Below are 27,821 nucleotides of genomic sequence, written 5' to 3'. Positions count from 1 at the left end.
GTAAGAAGGTTGTGTTGTGTTGTGTTGTAGCTTGGTGACCGGATGAAAACGGGGAAGCGTCTCGTCTATAAATCTGGGCCGATGTTCTGGTATCGGGTAGAAGAAAAACACAATCAAGGGCCATCGCTGACCCTGTCCCGGAAGAAGAAAGGTGGGTGGTTCGGCGTGGTATGTTGGCATGCGGCGAATAAACGGGGCGTATCGTTATCATCAATGTCGGTGTCGATATCGCTGTTCTCTTCTTTCCAAGCAAACCCTCGCCCCCTTTAAAACAACGCCGCAGCCGCAACCAACGCGACAACCAACCCGGCAATCGCCGAACCCCCCTCGGCGCTCACTGCCGCCCCGCCCTCGTTACTTGACGTCGAAGGTGCAGCCACGGGCGCAATCGTCGAGGCAGCGCTGTCCGGCCCGGCCGTGGTCGCAGGTCGCAGAGCGCCAGTTGGGTGGGCGGTGCCAGACGTGGCAAATGTCGTGTCCCCGTGCGCGCTCTTCTCCTGGAAGACACCGCCCGGCAAGCCCAAGGAGATGGTTATGCCGCCCTCGTCATCGTTTTCGTCGGAAGAAGTGGGCGAAGCGGTGGTAGTTGGTGGGTGGCTGGTGGGTTTCGGGGGGGTCTTGGTGGGTTTGGGCGGCTTGGGCGCCTCGGAGGAAGGCGAGGGGTCTGGCTTGGGCTCATTGTCATTGTCGTTGTCGTCGTCGCCAGAGTCGTCACCACCGGAACCGTCAGTGTTGAAGACGACAATGTTCGCTGTACCGCCCTTGGGAACAGTCACAACACAAAAGTTGGCGTCGCCGACGCCGCTGGCCTCAGAAGGGCTGTCGAGACCGTTGACCCCACCCTTGGACGGGTCGATGACACACGGCATGCCATTGCAGCCGCCTCCTGGGCACTCGATTCGGAGGCCGTAGGTTGGCACTTTCTTAGTGAGCGGCGTTTTGAGGTATTCTGGGTTCCACGCAATCTTGACAAAGGTTTCACCAGTGGACATGGTGTTAGCCCCCGCAACAAATGCGGCCCAGTTGCCGATCGCCTCAGTGATCACGCCCCATATGCAACCCAACTTCGAGTCCACCCCAGGTGGGTTGATGTAATAACTGGCAGGGGTCATCAGCACGTGGTCACGTTGTCACGTCACGATCTGCATACTTTTGACATTGACGGTACACTGCAGGGTGGAGGGAGAAATGTAAAGAAGAAGAGAAGAGGACTCACTGCGCAGAGGTGTTGGCCCAGTAGCTCGGTCCTGGGACGGCCAGGGTCGCAGTATCGGTCACATCGGTCGGGATGAGCATGGCCTCGTTGCCGGGAAGAACCGTTTGGCAGAACGAGACGATCTTGCCCGCTTCGTTGACAGCGTTGACAGCACCCGTGCCGTCCATACAGTACGGCCCGTCGAACGACTTCTCGATCTCTCCGCCTTTGCAGAAGATGCCGCCGTACTTTGAGCGAGTGTTAGTCAGGCCAGCCCACACACCGTTGGCGCATCTCAAACGTATCGCCGACCTACCATCGAATCTGGATAATTGTACGTCGTGTGCGGCTTCCACTGTGCCATCATCTTGCCCGGGACGCACGCTAGCGGGCACCACGAGCCGTCCTCGCACGGTTGATCCGGGCTCATAGCGAATCCGTTATTGTCCTTGCCTGGCACGTAGACCAAGTCCGGGTCGTCGGGCAGCGTACACCGCGGTTTCCGGGCCACAATCTTGGATACATCATCCGTCTTCACCGCGTCCACTGCTGGCGCGACGAGGTCCTCTACTTGATGACTGTGACTCCCGTGGATGTGGTCGTGGTTGTGGCCATGCCGCCTGGCGTAGTCTACATGTGCGTGACGGTGTTGGTTGGGATTGGCAGATGCTGGGTGAGCGGCCAAGAGCAGTCCGGCCGAGCCTACGGCCGCCTGAAGCGTGGAAATGCGCATTGTTTCGTTTGGGAGGTGTGATCGTGTGCTGAACGTTCCGTGAGGTGATCCTGAATTTCACTTCCTTGGATGATCGTCGACGGGAACCACTTGACAAACTCTCCGACTGCCTCTCAAAGGACCACCATAGGACCAGAACAAGGGGGAGAGCGAGCGATCGCGCGTTGATGGGTGCGAAATTGCACACTGCCGCGTCGTTGGCGTAAAAACGGGTGTCGTAGTCGTCGGTCCCCCGCCGTCAGATGCTGCTGTTGTCAAAACGAGAGTATTGCGAGGTCAGGTAAGAGTTGGGAAAAGAGAGAACGTTCTGAGATCCTAGAACGACGGTGAAGGAGAAAAACAATGATTTCAGGGAGTGAGTGCAAAAGGAGGCCAGTCAGCTTGTGAAAGCCCTGCCCTGGCGGGCTGGCGCCCCATGATGTCTCTGGGGGACAACCCCGGGGAAGGCGGCCGGAGCCAACAACATGGGAAGAAACAGCCTGTGTGGCACTGGTCCCACTTCCATGTTCTCCCGTCCCCTGGACCGTCTGAACCTGCCCCGATTGACATTCAGGGGTTCCACCCAATCACGGCGGCGATACAGCAGCCTTTTCCTGGCATCTCATCTCGGCAGTGGGCTCGCATCGGCAGGGTCCTGCCAGGAACGGCCGGCGTGGGCCAATCGCACCTGCAGTTTTTGATTGCGCTGCTAACGGTCTGGTGAAATGAAGCTCCAAGACCGGGGCTTTCAGGGCCCAGGCCCCCAGTGGGCCTTCTGGGTGTGATTTTGGCCGAAAGCGGGATTTTAGCTCTTCGTGCCTCAATCGGAAAACATTCGTACTTTGTGGTTCGATTTCGGTGATGAAGGAATTATTTCTTCTTTTTGCCTGTTGATTGGGATGTCCAACCATGTTTTTCGACGCAAGAAATTGAGGCGCCCACCCCAATCCCATGTATGACGTGCCCGCATGCCAAAGAGACCCCCTGGTGGGTGTGGCTTTCTGATTTCTTTGTCTCGAAACCTCAGCTTGGGAAAAGCGCCTCTTGTTTCTCTCATCAACCACTCGCAAGGTCCCGGTCGGCCCTACACTATGGGAATTGTTCTTGTCGTCCGACCTCCAAGAAATCCGTTCCCTTCGAGAGGCACCTCCAGGAGCGATGTTGCCACCCTTCCTCGACACCCGACGACTCCTAGTATTTCTCAATGTTGGTCTCAACAGGGTAGAACGGCGCCATCATGCGCTGTGTCCAACTTTTATCCATACAATGACGTTGATTTATGGTCGGGTCCTGCTGTTGCCTTGGTCTCTGCCATAGTTGTCCTATTTTAGGTATCAGGAAGTCATCTAGGCAATAGGCTTTCTGTCCGGCTAAAATAAGTCATGCTATCACCGGAAACCGCGAGATATCAATATCGCGCCGCCCCCGTTTCCGGTTTCTTTGGTGCTTGGCAGACGGCTCGGCGGTGTTGCTGGTCCATACCGAGATGTGTTATAGCGCATGAGTGCCGATATGAAGTAATGAGTTTACCGTCAGCCACGCTTCACTGCCTCCGATGCCTCCGTCCCCGGGTCCGGTTTGAGACGACAACCGCCGCCCGTTAGTTAGTTATCCGAAGGAAAATGGAAGCCGCTGCGCGGAACGAGCGAGTACGGCAGTTATAGGGGGTTTGGGGTTCGAGAGAAGGGATCTCAGAAAAGTTTAATCAAGGGACTTGGTGCTTAGCATTGTCTACGGCTTGTAGTTAAGCCAACGGCGACCATCTATGGTACAACGGGCAAAAGGGAAAAAAAAAACAGAATAACCCCGGTTAGGGTTGGGCACAAAAGAAATTCCTCCCACGCCGTCTTTAACCACTGGTAAAAGATGCAAAAGATGATGACAAGGGTGAGATTCGAACTCACGCCCTTTCGGACCACGGATTCTCAGGGAGAAGAGGATTAAGGGTAAACCTTAACGTGGCGCCTTAGACCGCTCGGCCACCTTGCCTTTTGGTGGTTGTTGATGTTCGAGTCAGACGCAGAGTTTTTCTGTGGGGCAGCAGATGCATCACAGGTTGTGGTGGGGCAAGTTTTCGTGGAGGTTTTGTGGGGAAAAGCTCAGTCGCTAACTAAATCTCCACTGTCATGGTTGCAGAGAAACGACACTTCCATTCTCGGTCCAACCAACATCTAAACGTCTATCTCATACCATTGAGTCCCCGTTCGGCATCTGGCACTCACCGGCTCCTTTGGCGAGAGTTGCGCTGAACCTAACTGCTCTTGTGTGACGGCTCACGCTTGTTGTGTTTCAGTCTGTGTGTGTGCAGTTGAAAGGAACTGTCTCATTTGCCAGTCCCGTCCTATCGACCGACAGCTTGTCACTCGTGTCATTGCTCCTAAACACAACATCACGCCTTGTCGTAGCGTTTAACACCAGCATCACCCCCAGTGTTTGGTTTGGGAACTAGTCTTTTGAGCTGCGACTTTAGCACACAATCAACCGCCCTCACTGGGAGAATCAGCTCCGCAGCCAACGGAGAGGAACAGATCCTCTAACTAGTGGCGGGTGTGTACCACGGACCCCGCGGAGCGTGTAATAGGTTCGGAGCCTGAACCCGCCTGCTTAGTCGTCGATGCGAATGTCGCAGCTATTATTCTACAAGCCTGTGCATCGTTGCGGGCCGCCTGCCCTGCGATTTTAAAACCAGACCACCAAGTTAAAAGTGAGATCAGATTCAAGATTGAGAACCTTTCCAAGCTAGCTAACAGATAGATTAACAATCAGGTCGGTAACAGCGCTGATTTTTGAATTGACAAGAAGGCCAACTACAAGATCAAACACAAGATCACACTCCCAGCTGACCAAGAGATCGACCACCTGGTAAGCAACGTCGCCAACTTCCAAGCCGACAGAACGGCCGACTAGAAGGTCGACAACAGCAAGTCAAATATCGCTAACGAAACTGGAAATAGTCTGCTGTCCAAGATGGCCTTTCAGCAAGGCAACCCCGATGATTACTGGCCGTTTACCATAGCCCGGAGCGACGGCCAGGGGTATGCTAACCTCGACCACTTCCCCCTCGACCCCAACCTCGTCTCCGACTCGGCGCAGTCCGAGCGCTGGCTTGTCATCGTTGCTGGGCATCTCCAGCACCAGATAGGACCTAGACAAGACAGTATGTAATACCCGCCGCATTAGCCTTCCCCTCGATACTCGATTTGGGCGCTGACCGGACCAGAGAGACAATTCATTCTCTCCGAATTCCCCCACGGGTACGAGCTCCGGTGTGCTCCAAGAAACAGCACACAGAGGGACTACTACCTCTACGGTCACCCAGCGGGGGCCAAGGCCCATTACCGCACCCCAGGCGAGTTCGCTCCACATGCCCTGTGGTTGATGAGCGCGTCCCGGGACAACTCGGACTGCTTCTGCGAGCTTTGTCCCAAGTACAAGGAGAAGGTCAAGCAGGAGAGGTCAAAGGTCCAGCTGGCTCCCCCGCAGCAAAATTCACAACCCCGTGGCCCGGCGCCCACCTCTCGTCCAGCCCCCACCGCGTCGAAATCTCCTGCGCCCTCCCAAACACCAGCCCAGACGCCTACCCAAACCCGCTCCTCTCAATATCAACAGCAGCAGCAGAAGCAGCAGCAGCAACAGCAACAACAGCAGCAACAACAACAGCAGCAACAACAACAGCAGCAACAGCAGCAGCAGCAGCAGCAGCAGATATACCAGTCACAGCAGCCGCAGCAGACACAGCTCTTCCCCGCGGGCACTACTGGCTGGACAAATGTGTTCCGCGTCGGCGAGCTCGTCTGGTACAACCACACCGCTTGGCGACTGGGCGTAGTCCTCGCTATTACCCCCACGGCCGACACCCACCCCGGGATGCCAGACGCGGAGTACCAGTTCACGCTTGGCCCCCTCGGCCACGCTCTGCTGGGAGAGCAGCCCAACGTGGTCAAGAACTGCCAGTCAATGCGGCCTTTCCTCACCTTCTCCGTCCCCGGCGTCAACGGCGACGACTTCAAAGACAAGACCTTCGACCAGGTCAACTGGCAGGCCCTGATCGCCGCCCACCTCTCCCGCGCCCCCAACGCCGCCAACCGGGAGAGCCGCCGCCAGCAGCTAGGCCTCGAGGCCTCTAAGATGGGCGCCCGAGCCATCAACGACGCCTTCTCTACGCTCGACCTCCGGGGCCAACGCGCCACTCCCGACGGCTCGCGGGTGATCCAGTCTTATGGGGGGATCTACCTCGGTGCCGAGTTGGTCCGCGTCGGTGACCCGATTCGCGTCGCTTCGACTCCATCCTCCGGTCCAGGCGCCAACGACACAGGTGAAGCTGACGCCAACGTGGTGATGGTGGTGGCCGACATCCAGGTCGTGACCGCCAGTTCCGCCGCGGTTGAAGGTTCCGCGGCGTCGTCCCGTGCGGCCCTGTACTTCCAGGGCACGCTCTACCATGCAGTGCGACACCCGACAGGGCCAGGCATCTCACACCCAGCACACGCCATAGACCCGGCCGCTGGTGGTCTCCCAGCCGCCTTTGTCGAGGAGATGGCCACGCGCAACGCCATCGAGCGGGATGGTTCCGCGCGCTGGAGCTGGGTGCAGTTGCTGCCCAAGACCGCGGAGGCAATGGACACGACAGCAGCGTCGGGCGCGCCAGATGTGCGCCCATCAGCCATGGTGCATCGGGCCGAACCGGACGTTCACGGCCGGTTCTACGTCACCGAGCGGTTGATGGGAGCCATCAACGCGGCGCTGCTGCAATCGTGGACGGAGCGGGGACTGTTGGAGGAGGCTCCTGCCTATCTCAACAATCGTGGGCACAGCGGTGCCGTGGGTGATGGTGGGACTGGTTCGGGTGCCGCTGGCAGTGCGGGTGGTGCATCGGGACACCAGGCCACGGTGGTTGGCAACCGCAAGCCCTCTAGGAAAGCTACTCTGGGCCAAGCCGTGGCCGTGGACTTCCACGCGCCAGAGGGGGTGGTGGAGAACTAAAGGGGGGGGGACACACCTGGAGAAAAGGAGGTGTGGACAAAGGGGGACTGGGAGGTGGCCGTGCGGCGGCCAGAAAGGTCTCTATGCTTTGTTTATTTTGTTTGTTCCTTGGGTTTCCTCCTGACGGTGGTGAGAGTGCGTGCGCAGGCACGACGGAGGGTGGACGGTTAGGCTCACGGACCTGGCCTGAAATCTTCCTTCTCGTGCCTGCAGGTCGGTGGGTTACCTCTCCCGTTTTTTTATTTCAACAATGAACGTTGTGATTTCGCAAAGATAATGGAAATACAGACTCGGTAATGTGTTGACATGGCTTTTCCCGTGATCTTATGTCCCTCGTCAAGACAAGTGAAGATAGTCAGAGTTAAATCAGTAATGTCAAATGCTTCGACCCATACTGTTCAACCTCACATCACCACAGCCATTTCAATATCAGTGAGCTTTAATGGTGTTATTGCTCGGTTAATGCGTTGATTTGCTGGACATTACTTTCCTAATTGACAGCTCTCGTCTCGAAAACACAATTTTTGGTATACTTACGAAACACGTTAAAGTTCAAACGTTAATTTTGCACACCGTGAAGTTAGTTGTATCCTCCAAACTCGAAGGATGACCTTAATCGTCCCGATGATACAACAATATCAAGAGTTGCTTAGCAAGAACATCTTGTTTTATCATAACAGATTATTTAGGATGTGAGGGTTCCTTGAATCTAGCCCTCTGGCATGGTAGGGTTGACTTTGACGAAGTGTTGTTGTCACAACGTAACTTCAATTCCAGGTTGTTAATATCCTCAATTTCTGGCTTAACTTTGAACACTTCGAACAAACCTGCACATTACTTTATTCGACCTCCACTAATCCAACCCTTGAAATTGTTGGGCATCTCTCGTGCTGGCCATTATGAATATCATCTCGTAGTTAGCGTCAAATCCAGCCCTTATCAAGAATGTGACGGCACCTGGTTTTGACTATCACGATGGTTGATGCGCTTTCAACTTCCACTTAGAGTGACAGAGATGTTCGCCCTCGAAATTGAAGTCCCAGACCCGAGTTGCGACCATCAGGCTGGGCATTCCACCCGAGTGGGGGGAAAACAACGTAAAAAATACCCCCCCACCAAGTCCCTGGCCATGCTAGCCACCGTTTCCTTTGCTGACCATCCGTTTTCTAACCCCATTAAGGCAACAGGACCCGCCCCGCTGGTTTTCGGGGTGGATACCGAGAGGATGTGTGCATTTCCTTTTTGGGCCTTCTTCAAGGAAGCGAGGTCGGCTGGAGGAAAAACAAGACGCGAAACGCAATGCTTGGAGCAGCACCACAGCACCAGCATAATCCATAGTTAATCAACGTTGAACATTAATTAGTTATTTCCCCTGGCCTAGCACAAGCTCGGTCAGACACGGCGATACCCAGTCAAGCCAGTTTTCACTCAGTCCGCGTGGGCCGTGCAGGGCTGCACGCCCGGCCTCTGGCGGAAACTCACACGGACCCAGCTTGGTGGAACACTTAGGGGGAAAATAGAGCAATTCCGAATTTAATTATTAGTTTGCGCTGTGTTCTTGACTGGCTTGCTGGTAGTTTGTTAGGGTCGCTCGGAAGACGGAAGGAAATCGTCATCTTGTCCCCACCTTTTAGAAAGGATTGGCAGAGGAGTGAGAAATCACAGCCTCGTTGATCCAGGATTGGAGTCGGTCTCGGAAGATGTTTTACCGCATTTACACACTAGTTACAGTATATTTGAGAGACAGAGTGGAGGACCCGATGACGATGAGTGGGATCGGGCGGGACTTCTGTCTTGCGTCTCAAGATCGTACTTCTGGGAAAAGCGATGTGGCTTTTCGGGAAGTTGGACGACCACCCCTTCCTTCAGTTGTTCTTCCGGAGTGGGTGCCATCCCGTTATGTACCAATTGGGCACGGTCTCGATGCAATGCCAATTACTAACACAGTGAACACAGGGACGAAGGTTGTCTAAGAGAAAGAAGTGGTTCACTCGTCTGGCCGGGAGAGACATTGCAGTGTAGTGTACACTAAATCGCGGAACATCGGAGTTCGCTCAAAGCGGAATGTAGTTACGGTTTGAGATGGGGTGATCGAAGAGATGGATATTGATGTCACGAGCAGACACAGCCAGAACCCAACCGCTTGGGACCATACCCTAACCGGTCTGCCGGTCCGTGGCCGGAAGGAAAACAGAAATGTCGCAGCAGGGACGCCCCTCAATGCATCAGCCGACTCGAAGCAGCCAAAACCAGTGAGGTATTTCGTGGCTTGCCAACGTGCGAGCGTGTCCATTGCTTCCACGGCAAAGTGCACGGGTTGGATCCAGCCAGATGGAAAGAACCCACGCTTGCCACGGAAGAATCCCAGCTGACATCCCACCTGACATCCCACCCGACATGGACAAGCCACGCCACCAGAGACAATTTTTTTTCTTCTCTCCCGACGCCACCCTCCGTCACCTTGGAACCGGGCGACACGCTCCGGGCCGATCCTTGGTTGCTGAGCCCAAGCACGGCCCAGTCCCGTCTTCCTTTCCCACCACCTGCCGGGTTCGTTCCATATCCCCGGGTCTGTGTAACCCCGTTGGACGGCCCCGAGCACCTGCAGGTTGAGCTGGCTCCTCTCGAGGACCGAGTTCGCTCTGTCGCATCTGTATGTGCTATGCAGTGTATCATGCAATTTCATTTCTATGCACTCAAGGCACTCAGTGGCACTGTGCGGGCTGAAAAGAGGAAGGCCCGAATCTGCATGTCCGACCTTCCAAGGCAGTTTCGCCAAGTTGAAAATGCGAGTCGTTAAACCCAGCGAGCCCAGCTGGTTGGCTGAACGCTGGGTTGTGTCCCATGGTTCCTCACGGTTGGGTCCGGCTGAATAGTGTGGGGAACGGGAAAATGGAGATCCAAGGCCACGATGCCAGTCCGTCAGTTCGGACTCAAGGGAAAGAGCCCGCCCGGTGCATGATTACCGGGACCGGGCGGCAAAGCGAAAATACACTAAATCGAGGGGAAGCTTATCAGGCTGCGGATGGAGATGTCAAAAAATCACCACGTCAACGGGGCTTCAGTTCTCCCACAAATTTCTCGGTCAGCATGCAAGTGAGACACAAAGGAGGAGTTGAACCATCGGATTTTAGCCAGCCCGAGCTGCCCGCGTTCTATGTTATGACACCTTCCCGTACAGTGCAACCAGATAGCCGGGACCAGGAAGGAGGAAAAGGCAAAAAAAGTGAAACGGGCAGTTCCGGCGGAGTGGTTTTGGCGGTTGGGCCGGCAGATTGCCCCGTCCCGGCTCTCTGGTTCAAGAGTGTGGGTGTCGGTGGATGTGTGCGGGTGTGTTGGCCTGCTTCGCGTGGAGCCAGTGCATCCCAACCCATTCGTTTTCCATAAGAGCCGTAGCTGTTCGGCTCAACGAAACGAACCAACAGGGTTCCCCCGGCGATGTTCGTTGGTTGCGTGGTCTGAAGCGAAGGCAGGGAGGGAAAAGAAAAAGACGCTAATAAAAGTCCAAGGAAAGTGACAGTAGTACATGGATCGTAGGAAGAAAAAAGCCAGACCCGGACCCAGCGCGGCGGGTCAGGTAGCTCTCAGCAAAAACAAACACCACACACAGCCTGCAGGTCCCCATCCACCTGGCCCTCGCCCCCCACACATCTCATCCAGCCTGTCGGTTTTTCTCTCCGCTGGCACACGGACCTCAAAAAACAAGAGCCGCTCCCAACAGCCAACCACCATCACTAATCTGTACCTACGCTCCTACGTAAACTTCGCGGTCCACCCCCACGACGCCAGTTCTCCAGGGCCCAGCCCAGGGGTGTACCCAAACAGTTACCGAATCAACAAACTTGACGAGCCAGTGGGTTCATGTCGAACGAACAAACAAACAATAAAGCATCTCCATACCCACGTCGACATCCACGCCCACGTCGGCGGGTCCGGGATGTGGAGACCCCGAACTTCACCGGTGAGGACCGTTCTCTTCTGTCTAGGCACTCTGGGCTTTTTTTTTGGCCTCGGTTCGATTTTGGGAGGGCAAGGCTGCAACTGCTTCGGTCCTTGATTCGTCCTGGTTGCTTTTATGCTGCCATTATTCTTGCTATTGTTATTGCTGTTGTCATCATGGCCATATCGTCTCGTACTCGTCTCGACCCTGCTCGTCCCATCTCGTAGGCACCGTCCCGTTCAGGCTCGTCCCATCCCGAAGTCGTTCGTCCCATTTGATCCCATCCAGTCCGTTCATCGGATCTTTTTGGAGACCATCATCCATTGCAGAGGGATAATCCCGGATACTCAAGACTCGGCGTAATGTATCGGTTCGGTTCGGCAGATTGGGGCATCCACTTTAGGTAACTTGGAAGGTTAGCAACCACACACAGCACACAGCATTGTCGCATCGTGTCCCCGCCGGCTGCTTGGAAAGCAAGTCTTGTATTTCCGATTTGCCGTGTTTTACTCGCTCTCTTCATGTGAATTGAAATGGTCGGCCTTTTTGTACGACGCTGGGGGAATCTCGACAGTTAAAGGGAGGATGGGGTTTAAAAAAAAGCCTGCGACGTCTCATGAAAATCAAGAAGGGGTGTCATGACCAACCCAACCAACAAGTATAAGGAGAAAAGTGAATAGAATGATATGAAAGAAATTCGGATGAACATCAAAACCAAAGGTCTCCCGCTTTCTTCCTCTACGCCCAGCCTCGTTTTCTTCCTCCGTGATTTTCCCTCGCCCAATTCCCTTTCCTATAAGCTTTAACTACTCCATGGCCGGGGCTGCCTCTCTTTTGCCCAGAAAAACCTTCCCTGGAGGTGGTGTCGGAGAGTTTGACCGGGCGTCTCCTGGCAGCACTTCTTTCGCTTTCATTCTGGAACTTCTTGCCATCGCGACTGAACAGACGCGATCATGTTTCGCCTTCAACTCGGTTGGCGTGACGAGGAGACATGCAAAAGCCGCTCCCTCCTAGATGCATTCGGGATCATCGTCGCGGCTGTTCCATTCGCCTTTATAGAGAGAGGTATGAAACTGGACTCTCTGTCGTCGGGATGTGTGAGTAATGTTTCATGTTATCGTTTGGATCGTGAGTGGGCGCGCATCGTTTGAGACCGGATCGGCCAACGTAAATGTTTCGTCAGGCGGTAAGCCGTTGGGGGGAAACGTCTCCTGAAACTACTTGGCGAAGACGAAATCGAGCGCCAGGTGAATGCGTCTATGACTATTGAGGTCCATGCTGGTTGAGAAGAGATGGCGTCCTGGAGAATACGGCCGGGTAAAACAACTCGCTCGCCCGCCTGGTTTTTTATCATTCGAGATGTACGGCCCCCGCCCTTTGACCGTCATCACTTCAGCTTCAAGCTATCGAGTTTTTCCTGCACGCTCTTTAGGACGTTGGGATCCGGTTCTGGTTCCACCTTCTTAGGTGTTAACCTCTCGCATTTGTCGTGCGAGCATTTTGCGCAAGGGGGGTCGTTTATCGGGGGAATAGAGAAGATGTGCGTGCAGCTTGCGCACTGATAGTGCCCAATTCTAGCGCTTGGGGCATCACCAGGATAACCGTATGGGTATTTGTCCTTCTTCGGCCTGTATCAATGTGTTAAAACATATACGGGGTGGACCCGGAGTGGAATCTTGAAAAATGTAACTTACGGGTCCCGAGGGCAATCCGTGCAACGGATATGTTGACAGCTTTCGCAGGTCTTGGTCGTCCCGACGAAAATCTTCTCACACTCGCAGCATGTCCTCCTAATACGTTGACGAGGCTTTCTGTAGTACCGATCTTGGCCGCCTGTTTTGGCCGGTCGTTTGAGGACGACCTTCTTCGGCGTGGGGTCCCAGTCGGGGATGATGGGCGCATTCTCGGCCCGTTCCTTGATCATAGCGGCCCGTTTCTTGCGGCTCTCTTCCCGTTCCGCCTCGGTACGCTTGGGCGGCAGACGCGGGCACAGCTTGCAGCGCAAATGCCTGCATTGCGGGCATTCTCTTCCGACCCCGAACGAGGCGCTGCAAAGGTGGCACTTCCTGTGCACACGCATCCTGATGGGCTTCTCCACGCGGAGCGCGTGGCCCTCGGTCTTGTGCCATTCGCTGGGCTGAATCTCTAGGCCGTACAGTTCACCGAGCTTCTTCGCTCGCTCAGCGAAAATTTGCGACCTTGGGACCTTCGTGGCCTCAATGGCGGCAGGAGCTGGTGTAGTTGTGACAGGTTGGCTGCAGGGTGATGTCAGATGAGAAGTCCGCAGATGCAATGCAGATGGGGTGCAAGTGAATATGAGGTAAAGCAAGGCCAGGGACGGGGGAAAGGGAAAGGGTAGATGCAGGAGAGGTTGCCATCACAACAGCAGTCCAAGATATATTGCAGGAAAAAAAGAGAAGGGCGCAATTCGCATACCTTACGGGAGCCACAGGAGGAATGCTCACTAGGCCGACCTTGGGGCCGGTGGACATTCGACGGGATGAATCAGTGGCCCTTTTGATCACAGTCTTCATCCTCGAAAAGACCTTCCCAAACCCCTTCTTCTCCTTTTCCTTGTCTTTCGAGGCCGATGGCCCTGCTTGTGCTGGTGAACTCATGGCTAATGTGCGAGTGTATGTGTGTGCTGTTGGATGAGCTCAAGGGAGCATTGAAGCCCGTGGTAGGATTGGACCGGTCGGGGGATTAGTAGTCGGGCGCGACCCAATCGTTCCACAAAGCAATCCTCCCCAATCCGACCGGCAACCAGTCGTGATATCGCAGTCTCGTTGGAGCAGGCCCGGATTATCCAACACACACAAACGTCAATTCGGACCCGCGGCCGTGCACACGACGGCTTTTTGTCCCTTGTTGAGCAGTCGAGCTTTGCCGTAAATTACGGACAGACCTGAGAGGACCAGGCAGCTTGTCGGATTGGCGTTGACTATGGCGGTGGTCGAGGCCGTTTTGATGGCGATGTGAATTGTCGTCGGGTTCGGGGTCGTGGAATGTTCGGGGGGCGAAGAGAGAAAAGAGACGTCAGGTTCAGAGGCAACGGCCGTTGTGAGAGCGGGAAGGGGGGGGGAGAAGAGAGCGGAGAAGGTCGACAGATCCGGTGTGGTGCGGTACAAGAGGCTAGCAAGGGTGGGTTGGGGGGTTTTCCTGCCTTCTCGCGGGCCTACGGGCGGAAACGAGGGTGGGTGCAGCGCGCTAGCGGTGGTGTCGACAGGATGTGGAATGGTCCACGCCAAGTGTGGGAACGGGGGACGCCAGCAAAGTTGCAGCAGACACCTCGCCAAGCACGTTGAAGGCGCTCTTCGGTCGGTCAAGCGGGCCACCAGCAAAGCGTCACGCCGCCGTATGGAAACGATCGTTTGTTAACGTGAGCCCAGGCGAGCCGCCGCTTTTCATTCCAATAGTTAGCGCTAGCGACGACGTGGGAGCACCATGAGATTTGTCGTTGTATTTCGGGCCCTGAATTGGGTCGAGTTTGAGGGCGATGCCGTGTAAGCACGCTTGCACACACACACAAGAACACAAGAACCTGACTTCGTGACCCGGCTCGCTGGTGACGAGTTCTGCAGCATGGAAGCTTGAAAACGACTTTGCCACTGCTGGTCCCGGGGCGGTGGGAACGACGGGAACGCTGGGTCGCTGGGGACGTGGGACGGAGAGGGGGGCCAGTGGGAGCATCGGCTACAATTTTGACCTTCCTCTTCGTGAAATGGGAATGATCTTTTCCTCCTGAAACGGAGACCGGAAACGGCATGAACCTGCCACGTTACCGGATCATCGGGGCAGAGCACGGAGCAACCAGCATGGTCCCGGCGCCGTGGCACCACTACCGAAAAAGCGAAAACCCAGCGCATGCCGGGGTGCTGGGAAAACGGTGGAAGCTGAGTTTCACGTTTCTTCATCCCGGCCGCTTGGAGCGACGGGAGCGTGCGACTCCACCGGTTCTGTGAACTGGCAGCCAAGGAACTGGTCGCTTCGCTTGCCTTTCCCTTGGGACGGAAGTCCCGGTGGAGCAGCCGCTTGCCCAATGAAAGGACAAAAGAGGGAAAATCATCTAGGAACGGTCTCCAGAATTTTCGGAGTGGGGTATCTGATCTTGACTGGCCAATAAAAGCTACTGGAGAAGAGTCCCACCAATGACAAGCAAGCTCCCAGTATCCTAGCCTTGCAAAAGAACACAGGTCTTGGTGTTGTCTTCGCACCGTCGATTAACCAAGCCAAGCTTGGCAACCCAGTGTTGTAGTGCCTCCCCGACGAACTAATGAACAATGAGTAAAGTTGCCCGTTTTGTCGCGCTTTGAGATTTTGATATCTCAATTCTGGGATCTTTTTACAGACTTCGGCGATTGCTTTCGTTTTCCTTTTGGCAAGCCCGTTGTGCTGCGAGCACGGTGTTTACCTTGGCCGTGGACCGCATCGAACCACGCAACGCACACCACGTACCGATCGACGGGGACTGTGTTGCCCACCTACCAGTCAGCCAAGCGCGTGGTTGTTCGCAGAGTTGTCTGGTTGGCCGCAGCCGATGACGAGTCAGCAGAGCGCGCGACGACAGCGTGACGGGCGGCATGGCATTCAAAAACGGGGAAAGGGGGGCAAACAAACCCGAGAGTGAACGTTGAGCTCTTTCTGCGACAACAATACACCGGCTTGCAGAAAGTTGCGGAGGCCCCGCCCACGGCCAGACCACGCAACCGTTGATGCAGGAATCCTGTACTTTGGTAGTGGCCGCGCTGCAGAGTAACTTCCACAATGCAGCTAGCAGACGTCCCATGATGGAGCTCGGCCCTTCCAAGCACGCGAACTTTCCCACCCAGTTTCACGCTCGCTCTGGACAATCCGTCACGTCGGAAAATGCCGATCGAAAGGCCGCACGAAACGGCAGGATGCTGCATCCATCAAGCCCCGTCGCCAGCCTGTTTGGTCTTGCGCCGGGTAAACCGTGATCATCTTGGCTGTGGTATGCGTTTGTCCTCTCTCTGCGCGATTTATGGGGGGTGGTGCCGCTCGAAAAGCCCGGTCTCGAAGCTGCGGACAGCGGGGAGGTTGCAAAATGCAACTAGTTGTTGGTGACCGGCAAGTTACAGCCTATCCATCGGGCGAGATGCGCCATCTCCGCGCAAGAAACCCCGGATCTCGAGTCTTTTCTTCCACAACAGGGCCGTTGGCCCCGGCCCTTCTCCAGCGCCGCTCCCGCCCGCACTGATACCAGCCACGCGGGAACGCGCGTGTTATGGTGACGTGCTCGTCGACAACTTGCCAGACGGTTCGAGGGTCATGCATGTTCGGTCCGCCTCGGTTCCACTCGACCCGCGGAAGGGGATGTCGCTTGCGTTGCCGGGGAGGATCCGATTGCTCCCTCTTGACGGTTCATTTCATTCCAAGGAACTCAGCAATGCGTGTTGGGTGGGACTCCATCGTTGATTCCGCCGCTCTCGGCCAAAGAAATGATAACAGGGCTCTCTTGCTAGGGTTCAGTTCAGTGAATGAGCTCCCCGTGCTGTCTTGTCCAACCTGGTCTCGGCAACCCGGATCTGGATACTCGGGAGTAGCTGCCGCTGCCCACTAAAAAAAAATGTAAACATTGGCGCAGATGCTTGTCTTCACGCGGGCCATTGTCTTGCTGTCGAAGCTCATCTGGAAATTAGAAGGCCGTAAGGTCCCCAAGACGGCCAAACCGCTCAACGGTCAAGCAAACTTGCGGCCAACGTCTCAACAGCCGGTTAAGCCATCCGGCTGGCTGCCCTTGGTCCCAGACTGTTGGGACCACGTGAAAATTCTGTTCAGCCAACTCTCTCGCCGCACAATAATCACATCGAACACAGTACTCTGTAAAGAGGGGGTGTCTTTTGATTCAATCTAACAAGAGGCTGCCCCCCCCCCCTTCTCTCCCGCATGCCCCTGCTCAACCTTTCTCAAATCACAAACTCAAATCAACCGGCATTAACAGGAATCGACGGTCTCCTGCTAGACGCTGCATGGGATTGGCGGGTTGGCCACCTTGACGATGGATATCACCGCTGAATGTCTGCGCTGCTACAACCACTACGTAGTAACTAGTGAGCCCCGCTGGCAATATCTCATCAGGGAGCACGCGGTGGATTTCACCCCCTTAGATCACGCATGTTACCGACCGCCAGGACCCATTAACTTGATTTGATGCCCCAAGGGACCTTCCGGATGCCCACCGACCGGTCCCCGCCAATGCATGCGCTTTGGGGCAAAAGGCTTCTGCTGCGACCTTCGTGCATATTCGGACGCACGAGACTGGGTCGCCGGGTCGCCACGCTGAGAGAAACAGCCGGTCTGGTCTCATCTGTCCATCCCCGAACCAGCAATACCCCCTCGCAATCTTCGAAAGACAAGAACGATGGCCAGAAGCACCCTTGGGTCTCGGGCTGGGCAGCAATTTTTGAAGTCGGGCTTTTGTTCCTTGGGGGAGCTCTCGTCGGTTCTTTTCTCCACTCCGACCCGGCGCTAGCAGCGGGACGCACTGGCCATGCGTTGATCCGAAAACGCACATCATCCGATAACGTTGAACGGGAGGCGCCCGATTTTGCTTTTTCAAACGGGGAAATGTCCATGTGTACATGGATGACCCCTTCACATTCCCGTCCCGCCAGCCGGAAAGCCACCACCTTAAAAACATCCGCGATACTTCCACGAAGAAGAGTGTGGTTTAATTGCCTCATGGCTCTGCAATTTCAACCTGTATCATGCTGCCACCGACTCGGCATATTCGAGCCTCGGGACGACATTAAGGTGTCGACCGGCAGTCCTGCAAACAGTGAAACGGTGCGACCATGGATACCCAATCGGAGAGGCTTGCCCGCAGCACGCCGCCGGATCACTCTCCCCCGAGGCCCCTGCACGTTTCCTTCAGACAAATGCGGTTAGTAAATGGCACGAAGACCAGCTTGAGCGATGGCGTTTGAGTGCGCGTGTCATGTCGCCTGGTCAAAGTCGTCTTGTCCCTTCTCATGTTCCTTGCCCAAGGGTGCTTGATTGTTGTGGCTTGCCTTGCCGGCTTGCACACCTGTGTCACAGTCCTGCGCCACTGGCTTTAGCTTCATGCGTTCAGCCACAAACCACTCTCGTAAAGCGAGTCCTCAAGAAGTTCGACATCCTTTTCCTTTGTGTAGGGTGTATTCGGCAGTGCCCGCTTCCTTCCTCGTCTCCGAAGCCTTGAATCCAGGAGAGGGTATGTTAGGGTTGGTGCACTACCTCTACTAGCCATGAGAGATGCTGTTAGTGGGGTTGGGATGATGTCGGCGAACAAAAGAGGAATATTGTTATATTACGGATACCTATCTCTGCCACCAAGTTGTTATTACATTCTCGATAACCCCATGAACTAAGGTAGTGTATGTCCACACTCCCAATCTTCGCCAACGATAGCTATAAACCCCTTGAGACGAATTGCTTTTCAGTTTGACTCTTGTCCCTCTAGAAGAATGTCTTTGCTCGCCCACACTAGAATTTGAAGTGTGAGCGGGGTTGGGTCAGCGACGGGCAAGGATCGTTGGAGGAAGCGGGCCGCTGTTTAGCTTCCGGCTGGGCCGGCCGTTTCGCTTTCTTTCCCCCCACAGTATTCGTCGTCTTTTCGAATATCATCAAATTACGACTATAGGCGGCCAACCTATAAGCCCCCTTGTGATTTTTACAATATTGTACAAACGGGAATCTATCGCGGAACGACGGCGACGGCCCTTCTTCGTTCAACAAACTCACTGATTGCTCAAGGCGCATCAATCAACCTAGGTACGACCGATCCGGCGCTCCGGTTCCACGGCTTGCTGTGGTGGTCGAGTAACCAACCACTGCGTTGAGAACTTGGCACCCTAGTACCACGCTCCTCGTACGATGTAGAACTGCCACGACTTCATTTTGCTTGTGTAACCACGGGCAAAATCCATATCCCGGAACACCCCTCTCGTCCATGGTATGTACGACCAGCGCACTGCGCGGCCTGTCTAACCGTCCGCTCAACCGTCTTGAACAGTCAGACAAAAAGAGGAATGTGGAAGATGAGACAGGGAGACAAGGGACAGGGAAGCTCTTGAAGTCATCATCAGGAGGAGCTAGCGCGGCGAATGCATATCCCGAAACAATATCCACCATGCGTTACCCTGCTCGGTTCGTAGTCCGAGGCGACCCCATCTTGTTGGCAACAGGGAAAACTTGCCGTTTGGTGATTTTCTAGGTATTATGTCTCACCCCCGAGTACACACTACTGCGTGTATTGTGCTCGCCGCTTTGTTTGCGTGCCGAGAGTGCCTTTTCGGCCGGATGACTAGGAGACAACATCCAAGCTTGTCGGAATGTTCCCTAGGGTAGGATGGACCTGCCAGCTTGTTGGGAGGTAGGTGTAGGTTGCGCCCTATGGCGCTGGAAATTCACGACTTGATAATCTTGTGTCCAACGCCTCGACAGAACTGCAGTATTCGATGGGAATATCGACAATATTTGTTTGAAGAGTTTGATGCGTAAACCAAGATCATAAGGTTTAACGTTATAGTTTTGGAGGATTTGGATGTTTCCGGGGGGATTGCCCCTCGCTGACGTCGCCGCTCCCAAAGGCACCAATATCACGAACATGCAAAACACAAATAGTGTACATACCAGAGAATATCAGGAGTAAGCACTCTAAATCAGTACATCCCAGGACCCTGAACATGGCTATCTTGGTAACGCCATGAATCGTGCCATGAGTCGTGTGATACCGCTTAAAAACGCCAAAAGAAACCATTCCGCTTGAGACCCCGAACCAAAACCCGCGAGGAACATATTCCCCCCTATCGTTTAGGGTGAACATTTTAGGGCGCTTATGGTGACCCAAATAACAAAAGCCCCAGACCCTCCGAGCCACGAAAATACAGTACCACGGGTCCTAAATAAGCTTCAGTGTCGTCCGCTGCTGTAACCTGGTCCCGTTGAGCATGGCTCTGGCCTTCTTCGGCCGCTGCTGCAGTCGGCGGAAGGCTTCCTGAATATGTCGGGGCTCAACCGGCGTGCGGCCTTCGCTCGGCGGATCAAACAAACCGCCCCCACCGATCCCACCGGGCAGCTTGCGCTTCTTGCCTGCATTCTCACCCGTACGCTCACGGTGCTGATCCTCATTCTCTTTGATCTTGAGCGCCTCTTCCGTCAGCGTCTGCACCATCTCGAACGTCAAAAACCCGAGAATATCGACGATGTCGTCAGATGGCTTGCTATCCGTAACGATGCCGAAACCCGCCCACTCGCGAAAGCGTTTTCCCTTGCGGTAGGTGAAAGACGCCTGGCGATATTCAGACCACGTGACGTATTCCTCCTTGGTCATGGCCTTGGTGCGCTCGTCGGCCTTGCGCAGCCGCTGCAACGTGATGTGATTCATCTCCTCCTCCTCCTCGTCTTCTTCGTCTTCGCGCTCGGGGACTTCGGCGGGGAAGAAAGAGGCAGGTTCCCAGGGGAGACCAACCTTGGCCTTTTTGTTCTTCTTGGCCGTGTCATCGACCGGCCCGCCGGCTACTACACCCCCGACGGGGTCCTCTCCAGCGCCCAGATCGGCTTCGCCGCCCTTGTCGTCTGAATCTTTGACATTTTTCCGCACGTCTTTCCATGAGAGAAAGGTGCGCAGTCGAGACACCTTGGGAGCGTCGTCACGGATCTGGAAAATGAGGTCGTTGATGGTGATGGAACGCGATCCGCGACGCGCGGCGAGTTCCGTGCAGTTCTTCAGCTGAGGTGACTGGGTTAGCCACGCTCCATCTAGCGGCTACGGACCTTGGACTTACAATCTCAATGACTTGCTGGCGGACAATGTCCTCAATGATTCCTGTGGTTTCGACCGATGGTTCCCCCGATTCGCCAGAGACATACATCATCTTGAGATGGTCAGTAATGACATCCCGAGGCCTGCGCTCTTTCACAGCTCTCTCTTTGGCAAAAGCAACCCCCGCCCTCGCTTCTACGAGGGCGTACACGATGGCAAGGGCGACGTCGAATGCCCAACATAAGTGAGTGAAAGAGAGGCCACGGTAGCCCAACTTGGGTAACACCATCTTCTGAATAACATCCGTCTCTCCCCTATCGCCCACACTGACGGCTTCGTCGAAGGCCGCCTGAAACATGGCGGCGGCCACAGGGTCGATGGCTCCGAGGGAAGACATTGCTGTAAAGAAAGACCGGTCACTTGACCGAAGTAATGTTTGAGCGCGAACTCTTACCCTATGTTGGGGTGAATTTAATGGAGCAAATAAGGAGCGAATAGAGGGGAGTCGGCATTGAAGGAAGCCAAAATCTGTGATGTTGCGGCAAGAAAACACTGAACGGGGCGGAGATCTATTCAACCCAGGAGGGGCCGGCCTCAGTAGACTTCGGGCTTGACAAGTCATCTTCACGGAGAGTGGCAGCCGTATGTTCATCTTTTAGTAATAGGGTGGTTCCAACACCCCATCTAACTAAACAGGGCGAAAGATCAGGTACTCGGCATCGTGTCTTGTCCAACGATGCTCTCTATGAAAGTTGACACTAGAACATCATTTTTAAAGACCTATTTTGTCGTGGAAATAGAAAAGCTTGTAGTATGAAAGCATACCCACGTAAAATGTGAATCATAAGACGTGGATCGTGGACCCGCCGCCATGAATTAGATTTAGAAGGGGGCAACTAAGTAGGTTCGCTCCGCCTCAAGCACTTGCCAACTTGAAAAACACCAGAATTGAGAACAAAATGCAATTCACAATGTGACGCTACATTCATAAGCTAAACGAATCATATGGCATACCTGTTGTATCTCCTGGCGATACTTGTATTGCTTGTCCTTGTCCTTGTCCGCCATGGCGTCTCGGGGAGAGCCGCAGCTCTTTCACGTTTCTTAGTTCTGGTGTGTAGAACAGTTGAGTACCGGGGTGTAAGAATCGTAATAACAATGAATTCGATAATACTGTTGAAGGCCGTTCGTAAATCCGTGGATGCAGTGATGAAAATAACACTAAAAATGACAATAGAGGGGTGGTGGCGGTCGTTGCCTCGTTTGCGGGAGGAGGAGAAAGCGGATCAAGAGCTGATCAAAGTGAATGGATTTAAGGTTTGACCATGTGAGAACGGCTCCTGCCAAGAGTTGCGCGCCTGACGACTGACTCGCGCTCGAAGCCCGCCAAGCCCACTGAATCCTGGGCCACGTGCAAGGAAGCAGCCGATTTGTGGGAGACGCGAAAAACCATGACCGAAACACGTCACTTTTGCCAGAGGAGGAACGCTTCCACCAACACTGCGCGCAATTCAGAACCGGGACACGCACACACACGAGGGACGATTGGAAAGAAAACTGCCGCCACACGTGAACGTTAATTGGCACCGAGTTAACGGAGTCGTTGTTTCCCCAAAAAACATCGCAGACGACAATCTCTCGCCAGTCTTCCTCGACATCTCTGTTTGACTGACTCATTTGTCGTCGACCCCTCCTCCCCGATATCCGGATCGATCGCATCTCGACTCGGATTACCCTCCACTCGCCTCGGCTCTTCTCGACTGTGCAGAACGAATTGCACAGCCGATTAATCTCGACCCGGTGTTTCCGTAGGAACCTTTATGCAATCAGGGCTGATCGAACTTCCATCCCACGACTTAACAACAACAGACGACCAGTCTTCGCAAACCACTACCGCTCAACATGGCCCCGGTCGCTTTCGCTCAGGCTCGCCAGGCGCTGGTCCCTTGCTGTCCGCTCCAGGAGCATCTGCGGATGAGCAGCGTCTTAGCCCCATCTCTGCTGCAGCAGGCTCGCCCGATGATGACTTCAATGTTGGCCAGGTCGACCATTCCTTTGGCCGGTTGAGTGTTGTCACCGAGGGCCAGTTCTTGGCACTGACCCGAGCGACGGTCGCTGGACAACGTATCTTTGACTACGAGAATGCCGCTATCTCCTCGCCTGTCGGCAATAACAATGCGCACCCGGGCCCGGGCTTCAAAGTCTCGCCCAACCCGAAGTTCTCCAGCGTCTACCTCACCGATCTCCCGAATGGTTTGTTTGCCCGAGCATTCTTAATTTTTGCTCGCATCATAACCCGCAGCGGATAATTTATTGACTCAAAAACCAATGCAGAAATCTTGACTCAGATTTTGTCCCACCTCCATCCGGACTCCCACGGCGCCGTAGCGCTCGTCTCGAAACGCTTCTACGCCCTTGTCACCACGCCGTACGCATGGCGGGCCGCTTTCCTGCGCTACTTTACGGGGGAGAACTCCGTTGTGGGCCACGCAAAGAACGACCAACGGGCCAAGGAGGCTGAATCATCGGACGCCATCCGTTCCGAAGCCCGCTACTTCACCCGTCTCACCGCACTAGCCTCGTGGCGCAGCGAATACCTGATCCGCACACGCTTGTTGCGCAGCGTTGTGCGCGGGAAACCGGGTGGCCGTGGATCGGCTGCGGCTCGTCCCAGCCAATCCGGAAAGAAGGCTACCGCCGTATTGACGTTCAATTCCAAGCTTCCATGGATGATTAGCCACGTCCACGCGGACTTTACCGGCGGGAAGAAGGGCCCGAGGGTGATACATGGGACACGCGATCTTGGTGTAGCCACAGCGAGCGACCCAACCACGGGCAAGATCGAGAAATGGGGCTTGGACGACCCGTTCCTTTTCCAACAGCTGGACGAGGTCTTTCCGAACCTTGACTTCTATGGGGCTGGCGACGGCCCCGCCGCGGTCCCGAACGTCATGGACGTGAGCCAGGTATTTGGCGTCGTCGGCGGGGAGGGCTTCCCCGGTGGCCGTGTGTACTACAAGGCTACTGGGCAGCTACGCGGGCACTACATTGGGAATCATGCGGGAGACGGCCTCAACCCGGCCCCGTCGCCGCCAGAGATACCAAAAATCCTCGCACTAGTCGACGCGACTAGTTGTGTGTGGATTGCCAAATCGTCGGGCGTGACCTCGACGACGCAGTCTATGGTGGGCATCATGGCCGGGTCCACGCTAGGCGTAGTGACAAGCTATTCTCTCGGCCACGAGTCTACTGGCCCTCGTTTCAGCGATGGTGATATGACTGCTCGCTGGGCCCTCAGTCCTGGAGTGCCTATCATTGACCTCAAGGTTGACGAGCAGTACTCTCTGCGGCGTAAATCCCTTGGGCGCGTTTGGGCTGTTGCGCTCAATGCTCTCGGTGAGGTGTTTTATCTCACTGAACCGCCTAGCCCTCCAACCCGTAAAGGCAAGGCCGAAGATGCCGTCACGGATGCTTGGCACACTGGCCGGACTGCCCACTGGGAGTTGATTGAGATGACGCGCCGCACGGCAAAGTCCGACGAGTTCAACGACAATGCAGTGATGGGGACATACTCGCCGAGGTCTTCATCCCATGCGATGAACCTAAGCCGAGAGCAGGTTACTGCTGAGGCCAGGGAGATTGAGCAGTATTTTCGCCACACACCTGCACATTTTAAGCGGGTGTGTCAGGGCTGGGATATGCTGCGGAAGCTCGAAGTTGACTTTGCAGCCGGAGGAGAGGGTGGTGGTGGAGCGATCATTGTTCTGATCACCTCGGGCAGCGAAGAGGGGCAGCCTTCCTCGGTCCGCAGATATATCAGGACCGAAAGTGCGGCAAAGTCAACGCCGTCTGGGGTTCTCACCCCAGTCGCGCCGTCGACCGCGCCCCGACCGTCCATTTTCGGAGGGGAAAACGCGATCGTAGAGGCCGAAATCAGCCAGAGTGCCGATGTCATGGCCCACGGCGCGTCGCCGTTGCTGTCTGGAGAAAGCACCCCTCGCCTGGGATCGGCCCCGGCTCAGGAGGAAACGGAAGAATGGCGGGTGAGCGAGCTTGTGTTCAAACACGCTCCGACGACAGAGATCACCGCCACCGCATTGGACATGTCAAACAACGCACTGATGGCCGTCTTTGAGGATCCTTTACTGTCTGGGCTCCCGGGGTCAAACCCACCAGCTACTCCCACCTCCAAGCATGCCACGACCGAGATACCCGGCCGGCGCGCGCGCTTACTCGCGATCGGGACTAACAACGGATCAGTGGTTGTATGGAACCTGCGTGACAACGCTACGACCTCGGTCAACCCCGTGCGGGTTATCCACACCGACTCGCCTGAAATCACTGCGCTAGCCGTATCGGCTCTCTACCTCCTCCACGGGGGCAGTGACAGCCTCGTCCAAGCCTGGGACCCTCTCGCATCATCGCTCGAGCCGATCCGCACGCTCAATGCCAAATCGTCCGGCCGTATCCCGCGGCACATTCTGCAAACGAACCCAGCCCTGCAACACTCTAACTACTTTGCCGTCCGCGCCATCGCCCTCGACCCGGACGCCACAATCCTCCGCGGCGTACTCGCGTTCGGCACGTTCATCCGCTCATGGTCCTACAGCTCCAGGCCCCAGGGGCCCGGCCGCAAACGCCGACTGAAGCACTCAGACATACACGGACGGCTGGCCAGCCGGCGTAACAACAGCACGGTTTCCAGCTACATTGCTGCCGAAGAGGCGGAGCTGCGACACGAGCAGGAGCACCGGTCTCGCGAGGTCGCCCGGTTACGCAAGCGGTTTGGCGTCGGGCTAGCGGGGCTGACGGAGGAGGAGGCGCTGCAGTATGCCCAAATGATCTCGGAGGAGAGCTTTGCGGCGGACGAGGTGCGCCGGGGGACCACCAGCGCAAGTGACACTGCAGCCGACATGGCAAGTTCGGCGGGGAGCGAGTTCAGCTTGGCCTCGTCGGGGAGAGACGGAGGATTGAACGGGCTGGCGGGACCGAGCGGCACGGCGGGCCTGCCTGTGTTGGCGGAGGAAGCAGCGGACAGGATTGTATCTGGTGGCCATGATGATGGTGGAACTGGTGGTGAGGAAGATGACTATGAGGCCCAAATCCAGCGCGCGATCCGGCTATCCCTGCTAGAAAGCTCGGAGCGGTCCTCCTCACCACCGGCCCAGACACCTTCCCCACCCCAGTCTTGGACAGCCGACGATTCAAGCCCGTGTGAGTACGAGATCAAATTCCAGGTCAAGAGCGGAAAGGGGAGAGGTAAGGGCAAGAGCAAGGGGAAGGGCCAGTCGGTAAACAACACTACGTCACCTCGTACCGCCACCAGCACGGGTATTTTTTCCGCTGCTACTGCTTCTGGCGCTGCTGGCTCTGGATCGGCTACCAGCTATGGTGCTACTTCCAACCCCGCCGGTCTAGACGTGGGAGTCGATGCGGATGATGACCTGGAGCTTGCGCTGCGGCTAAGTATGCAGGAGGAAGAAGCCAGGCAGCGCAAGATGAATGGACAGGGGGCGGATATGGGGTGGTATGGTGATCTTCGTGACCACCAGGATGTAGGGGAAGTTGCTAATGGTGCTGGAGAGGAATACCCGCCGTTGGAGGGGAAGGGGAAGGGAAAAGGGAAGTGGGTTTAAGCCCAAGTTGAGAATGGTTCGAGGGAGAGTTTCGCGATGTGTTTTTCCATTTGGTCTCTTGTCTGTTTGTCACTCGTTTTTGTACTTTGCTTCGCTTCGCTCATTTTGCCCTGTGGAGGGATGGCTTTGCCATCTGCCATGGGCCTGAGCCTTTTTTGACTGCACTTGGGTGGATGTAATTCTTGTACTTGGCGCGAGTTAGCTTAGGCAACTAGGCAATCTTTTTGAACATACACAAAGACAGATCCGGGCCTTAGTCATTACGTGATTTCATCTTCAAGGCACCCTGGCTTACCCTCTTCTTCATCACGTTATCATTTCTATGCTAATCAAGCTAAACCTAATGGTAGTAGGTCTGTCGAACGGTTGTGATATACCACAACCCCACCGCAACCGTGTCTCGATCGTTGGAGGCTATACAGCGGATTCTTAGACGGATAATTTACTCGGACAAGAGCCCATTCATACTCTGATATTACTGGGCACGGATGTAGTCTCACGTAAGGAATGGGGTCTTTGAGCATCAGAAATATTGGACGTTTCCGCAGTTGAGGAAACAAACGCCTTCTACTTTGCTTGTGTCCTTCAGTGCTTCGGCGGATTTTTCTGCCCATCCGTTCATAGGGAGAAAGAGGGGGTTTCACCCATATTTAACAGACAACGGATAGTTATAGGTTCCATCAACAAATCGGCACTGATCTACCGTATTGATGTGACTGTGGGCTCGCCCGTCTTCAGTCAGCGAACTTTCTCGTTTGAACATTACTGGTACTGCAGGACGTAGACAGACGCGTCATATTTTCCGATGATATTTCACCTTCTATGCCAGTTACACTGCCAGTCTATATCACCCTTCCACCCTCTCTCTCTTAGCTAGCGCAGCCCTGAGAGCGAACCAGAATACCATCAAGTCATGCTGCGAGGGTGAACTTTATAAACCCCAGAATCAATCATTCAATTACTTCCAAAGGAAAGCTGGACTGATAGCCATTTGTTCATTTGCCTGTACTACATCCCACCCAGATTGGGACAATGCCCATTTATACCTATGTTCATCTGTTTTATCCGTACATCCAGCGCCCCCTTTGGGGAACACTTCCACGCACCCAACAACATATTGTCACAAACAATACCAACCACCACTCGCCTCTTCCCTTCCCCCCCTGTTGGTATCCTTCAAAACTCCAGATCCCCTCACACCCCCTCGATGCGTCACCAAGACGTAATATGTTTCTCGAGAGATCCAACGCCACCTCCATAAACACCAAAACAAGAGGGGAAAAAAAACGGCACAGCCACCCATCCGCCCTTCTGATTCAAAGCCGGTCGTTTCCATTTTGCGTCGCTAGAGGAAACAAAAAAGAGTAAAGCAAAATAAGAGGTCACCCAGACGCCGGAACTCCTCGCTCCCATTATCCCCTTGAAAAAAGAAAATGTTGGCCAAGTAGCAGCAGCAGTGGATACAAGGCCACACCCACTCACCCATGCCGTAGTAGGAAAGGCCGCATATATGTACTGTCGAGTGACGTCGCGGAACATAGGAAAATTGGTAGAGAGACGGCATTGTCGTAAGAGTTGAATCAGCCGGA

At 55.1% G+C, this 27,821-nt stretch overlaps 5 protein-coding genes and 1 non-coding gene across 6 annotated transcripts; 2 read left to right on the top strand and 4 right to left on the bottom strand.

The window, feature by feature from the left end:
- Positions 1 to 266: 266 nt before the first annotated feature.
- C8A04DRAFT_14756 (uncharacterized protein) lies at positions 267 to 1,928 on the bottom strand (the record flags this gene model as incomplete). The annotated part of the gene is made up of 3 exons (XM_062778221.1): positions 267 to 1,098; positions 1,217 to 1,443; positions 1,512 to 1,928. The coding sequence occupies 3 exons, from the start codon at positions 1,926 to 1,928 to the stop codon at positions 267 to 269; spliced, it is 1,476 nt and encodes a 491-aa protein (XP_062634003.1).
- Positions 1,929 to 3,786: 1,858 nt separating this feature from the next.
- Positions 3,787 to 3,896, bottom strand: C8A04DRAFT_t125. The gene has a single exon. It is a non-coding gene; the product is annotated as a tRNA-Leu (tRNA).
- Positions 3,897 to 4,874: 978 nt separating this feature from the next.
- On the top strand, positions 4,875 to 6,890 carry C8A04DRAFT_31804 (transcription-silencing protein Clr2-domain-containing protein; the record flags this gene model as incomplete). The annotated part of the gene is made up of 2 exons (XM_062781884.1): positions 4,875 to 5,064; positions 5,128 to 6,890. The coding sequence occupies 2 exons, from the start codon at positions 4,875 to 4,877 to the stop codon at positions 6,888 to 6,890; spliced, it is 1,953 nt and encodes a 650-aa protein (XP_062634002.1).
- Positions 6,891 to 12,217: 5,327 nt separating this feature from the next.
- C8A04DRAFT_39718 (uncharacterized protein) lies at positions 12,218 to 13,448 on the bottom strand (the record flags this gene model as incomplete). The annotated part of the gene is made up of 3 exons (XM_062784689.1): positions 12,218 to 12,458; positions 12,525 to 13,085; positions 13,267 to 13,448. 3 exons carry the CDS (start codon positions 13,446 to 13,448, stop codon positions 12,218 to 12,220), a joined length of 984 nt encoding a protein of 327 aa, XP_062634001.1.
- Positions 13,449 to 19,732: 6,284 nt separating this feature from the next.
- C8A04DRAFT_14759 (transcription initiation factor IID, 18kD subunit-domain-containing protein) lies at positions 19,733 to 20,708 on the bottom strand (the record flags this gene model as incomplete). The annotated part of the gene is made up of 2 exons (XM_062778224.1): positions 19,733 to 20,563; positions 20,619 to 20,708. The coding sequence occupies 2 exons, from the start codon at positions 20,706 to 20,708 to the stop codon at positions 19,733 to 19,735; spliced, it is 921 nt and encodes a 306-aa protein (XP_062634000.1).
- A 1,708-nt stretch (positions 20,709 to 22,416) lies between these two features.
- On the top strand, positions 22,417 to 26,232 carry C8A04DRAFT_14760 (uncharacterized protein; the record flags this gene model as incomplete). Its single annotated transcript, XM_062778225.1, has 3 exons — positions 22,417 to 22,849; positions 22,931 to 26,137; positions 26,180 to 26,232. The coding sequence occupies 3 exons, from the start codon at positions 22,417 to 22,419 to the stop codon at positions 26,230 to 26,232; spliced, it is 3,693 nt and encodes a 1,230-aa protein (XP_062633999.1).
- Positions 26,233 to 27,821: the final 1,589 nt, after the last annotated feature.

The sequence above is a fragment of the Dichotomopilus funicola genome, assembly GCF_033296635.1.
Source record: "Dichotomopilus funicola strain CBS 141.50 unplaced genomic scaffold C8A04scaffold_73, whole genome shotgun sequence".
Taxonomy (NCBI): Eukaryota; Fungi; Ascomycota; class Sordariomycetes; order Sordariales; family Chaetomiaceae; genus Dichotomopilus; species Dichotomopilus funicola.
Note: the sequence above shows the minus strand (reverse complement) of the source record. Positions and strands in the feature narration are given on the sequence as shown.